This window comes from Aegilops tauschii, chromosome 4 (assembly GCF_002575655.3).
Source record: "Aegilops tauschii subsp. strangulata cultivar AL8/78 chromosome 4, Aet v6.0, whole genome shotgun sequence".
Lineage (NCBI taxonomy): Eukaryota > Viridiplantae > Streptophyta > Magnoliopsida > Poales > Poaceae > Aegilops > Aegilops tauschii.
Genome location: NC_053038.3, coordinates 430,594,396 through 430,598,489, shown reverse-complemented (window position 1 = coordinate 430,598,489; position 4,094 = coordinate 430,594,396). Strand labels below are relative to the sequence as shown.

Genomic DNA, 4,094 nt, shown 5'->3' with positions numbered 1-4,094 from the left:
ACGATATTTTCCTTCGATTCTCTCATTTTTTGCCTCGGTTCTTTAGTTGGTTTTCTGTTTTAGCATAAAAACACTAAGTATTTTTAAAATGCAACCACTTTTATTTAGAACATTGCGTTTAAAAAAATGTGTGCCATGTATTAATAAACATTATCTTGTACTTAAAAAATATTTAGTGCATATTTAGAAATTGTTCATTGTATATTAGAAAAAGTTAACCATGTAGTAAAAAATGTTCACCATATATAAAAATATATTCAACATACATTAAAAATTCTTGAATGTGTATTTAGTGTTCAATGTACAACAAAAATATTGTACAAAATGTAATTTAAAAGGGCAAAAAAGAAAGAACGAAATAAAAGCCCAAAAATAATTGAATCGCCTGTGAGATTTTTTTTTTGTATAACATTCTGACAAAAGCTACCTGCTTGGAGTTGCCAAAATAAATAATTTGTTTTGACAATTAGAAATAAATAAATCAGTGACTAGTTCAATGCTGAGTTTAAAGTATTTGCGAAGAATAGACCAGGCCCAAGATATTCCATTAGTAAAAATAGCACGTAGCTTATCAAAAATCTACTCCCTCCAGATTCTCAAAAAAGAAACTAAGGCATGGTTTACTTTTTTTTCGCCGCACAAATTTTACTATGACTTTCATTTAATGTATGTCCACAAAATTAGTGTAAACATATAGGAAACAGAACTATTTTTGCAAGACAATTACGATGATGTCGTTTTATACATGTTCAATGTATATACTAGTTTGATAAATGGTCAAAGTCGTGCATCAAATACAACGCAAAGTCAAACAGGCCTTACATTTTAGGAAGGATGATCTTAGAAACCAACTTATGTGGCAAAATAGCACTTCAAGAAAATTTTGCTTATGTGGCAAAGAGTTAATGAGAAGTGGTAACATAATATGTTACTGTAACATAGCGCTTTTCAAAACAATATGAGTCTACAAGCTAATAAATGAAGTCATCTATAACACTAGTATTATGTTACTTTGCACTATGAAAGTGGTAACTTAGACTAGTGTCATATGCATGACACTAGCATAAGTTATGCCCCACTATGACCAGCCTAACAAAAGGAAATCGACTTAAACGGAGAAACTGAACCACCTGTGACAAGATGTAGCAAAAGTGAATTCTTTGGCAGCATTTGAATTTGAGGTGCAAGTTCAAACACCATTTTTTTCAAGATAAAGGGAATTGCAAGTACGAACACAAGCAGATGACATTACATTTGCTTCACATCCATCGTTCTGAGATTACACGCAGGCGAAATTTGTGACACCTGACACGGTTCGAAACCCTGGCGCGCTTCACTTGTACTTCATGTTCAGCGCCTTCCCCAGGGTCAGGCAGCCCGGCGACGCAGGCGGCCTGGCGCCGCCTCTCTTCCCGCCTCCTGGTGCCTGGGACGGCGTCGGCCGCCGCCAGGAAGGCGCGGCGGGGGTGCTCTCCACGCGCCTTAGGCGACCGTCCTCCCCTGGAGCGCGTGGCCGCGGCGTGCGCTGCTTCGTCTGGATCTCCTCCCGCAGCTCCCTCTCCAGCGCCGCCTTGGCCTCCTCCGCCAGCTCGGCCCGCCTCGTCGCCTCCTCCAGGCTGAACCTCAGGTCGCTGATCTCCGCCTGCGCCGCGTGCAGCCTGTCGTCCTTGAGAGCCCCGCCGTCGGGCTCCTTCGCCACGAGCACGTACCCGTCGCCGAGCCTGTCGACGTCCACAGCCTCCTTCGTGTACAACTCGCCGTCGCCATCGGCCTCTTTGGAGTTCTTCACCTTCACGATCTCGGAGACAAAGCCGGCACCTGCAGTCTCTGACTCTAAGCCTCTCTTTGCTGCCAGGTTCTCACGCATGCCGATCCCGGCGTCCATGAACTTGCAACACTCAGAGTTCACGCTCTTGAAATCCTCCATCGGGCTTTCAGGCATGAAACGAACTCTCCTTCTCTGTCCTGCCTGAACTTGCACGACATCAGCAGACGTTGCAACGTTGATATTCCCGTCACCAGATTGAATGTTTCGACAGTCCTCCCTCGGCAATTCAATGTCAAAATAGGCTTCTGCAACTTCTGGACAGCCATTGACAAGATCAGCAGCGACTTCTCCTCGTGGTTCTTGGCTTCCCTTGTCATTGTCAGACTTGCCAGCATTGACGTCGACGTGGTCGTCATCACACGACCCACCCGTGTCGGCAGGGTTTGCCCCAGCATCGCCGTCGGCATGGCGCACCGCCGTCGAGGCCGGAACCATGACCCGTTCTGACACCGAGACGTAAAGGTCCTTGAGCTGTATGAGCTCAGACCGCAGACACTCGACCTCCACCGTTTTGGCCAGCAGCTCCCCCTCCATGCCCTCCATCGTCTCCTTCTGCCTCCTGATGGTCTTCAGGTTCTTGTCAGAGCTGAACAGCTCGAGCGTGACTTCCTGGAAGTACACGGACCGCTCCTCCTCCGCCCTGATGGCCGCGACGGCCGACTCCAGCACGGCCTCGTTGAGCTCCAGCACGCGCATCAGCCCGTCCCGCGCGCTCTCCCGCTCCAGGATCCGCCGCGTCTCCATGGACTCCACCTCCCCGAGCACGTACGCGTTGGCGCGCTTCACGGCGTCGAGCTCGTCCACCGCGACGTCAAGCTCGTCGCGCAGCGCCTCGCACTCGGCCGCCGCCTGGGACTGCCTGGTGGTGATGGCGACGTTGTCGGCCTCGAGCTCGGTGATGCGGCGGTGCGCGTCCAGGCACGCCCGGTCGTACTTCTCCGAGAGCTCCTGCATGGACTTCCGCAGGGCCTCCAGTTTCATGTGCGCCTGCTTGTTCTCGCTCTCCTTGGCCTCCAGCTGCAGCTTGCAGGTCGCCAGCTCCTTGGTCACGACGTCGATCTCCTGCCCCTGCACTTGCAAACAACACGCGTCAGATAAGATCGACGGATTTGAGAAGGAACTAGATATGCAGTTGTGTGATTGTGCGAAGCAGTGAATTGAGTAACCACGTACGTTTCTGTCAGGGCTGCTGAACCTGCTGTGGTCGCTTCTCTGCTCGAAGAGATTCAGGGCGGACTGCACAGATTCTAGGGGCCTCGTGTCAATCTCGGCCATCTGTACGTACGTACGACTGGTTGCCTTGTGTCGATTCAGTCAGTCCTAGTGTAGTCTCCTGCACGAGTTGGACAAGAAGCATGCTTCAAGCGTAATATACTGATTAAAATGATGCCAGATGCCTATCTTAACTCAACAAGTTAACACCAACTCTTGCAGGTTACTAGTAATGAAAAGCTATACAGCCTAGTCACAAACTTTGTGTGTTAGCACAACTGTCAAAGCATCTTCAGTTTTGTCTGTCAGTTAGCCAACAACTTCGGTTGAGTAAGTGTAGAAGTTCAGTTGGTTACACGTCTGAATACTTCAAGCCATCAGCAAGTACTTCACTAAGCGATCGATTTTGTGTACCCAGTTCGAGGAACACAGAAAAATCTATAAGCAATCTGGCTTCTCAAATGGCAGATTGGCCCCCAAAAACATGGCAGATTCACCTTGTGCGTAACAACAAATGTGGAAATCGTCAAATCAACAAGAGATCGTACCTTGAGCAGCAGATGAGGCGGCTCACTCGATCACGGGAGCACGATCCCGCCGCGTGCTGCTGCTAGCCTCGTCGGGCGCTTCACCATTGGCCGGAGGAGGAGCAGCCCGAGAGTCCAACACTCTAAATGCCAAAGAGAGCAGCGAGTAAAATGAACGGAGATGCGAGGGGCGCTACATATACGCCACGGGGGGAGCGGGTAAGACGAGGCGCCGTGGGCAACGAGGGGGCTCGTCTCCATCGCAACCCGAGGAAATCGCTTTGGTCGTGGTGAAAACGCCGATGCGGCGGGCGGGCGGGGTCAGTCCAAGCGCCCACTTCTCCGCGCGCCACGAGGCCACCACCCCTACGTAAGCGCCCACGATCGATCGTGCTCAGCTGGTTTATCCGCTCCTCGGTCGTGGCCGTCGCGCCCGTGGCGTGACGAGTGCGTACGACTATACTCCGGGGTTTTAGAGCATCTACTATCACGACCTACACGCGTTCCTTCATATTTTAGATACTACT

General features: G+C 50.0%; 1 protein-coding gene across 1 annotated transcript; it reads right to left on the bottom strand.

Annotated features, from left to right (window-relative positions):
• Positions 1-989: 989 nt before the first annotated feature.
• LOC109753216 (uncharacterized) lies at positions 990-3,780 on the bottom strand. The gene is made up of 3 exons (XM_020312133.4): positions 3,589-3,780; positions 3,002-3,161; positions 990-2,896 (listed from the first exon to the last, which is right to left on the bottom strand). The coding sequence occupies exons 2-3, from the start codon at positions 3,101-3,103 to the stop codon at positions 1,334-1,336; spliced, it is 1,665 nt and encodes a 554-aa protein (XP_020167722.1). The 5' UTR covers positions 3,104-3,161; positions 3,589-3,780; the 3' UTR covers positions 990-1,333.
• Positions 3,781-4,094: the final 314 nt, after the last annotated feature.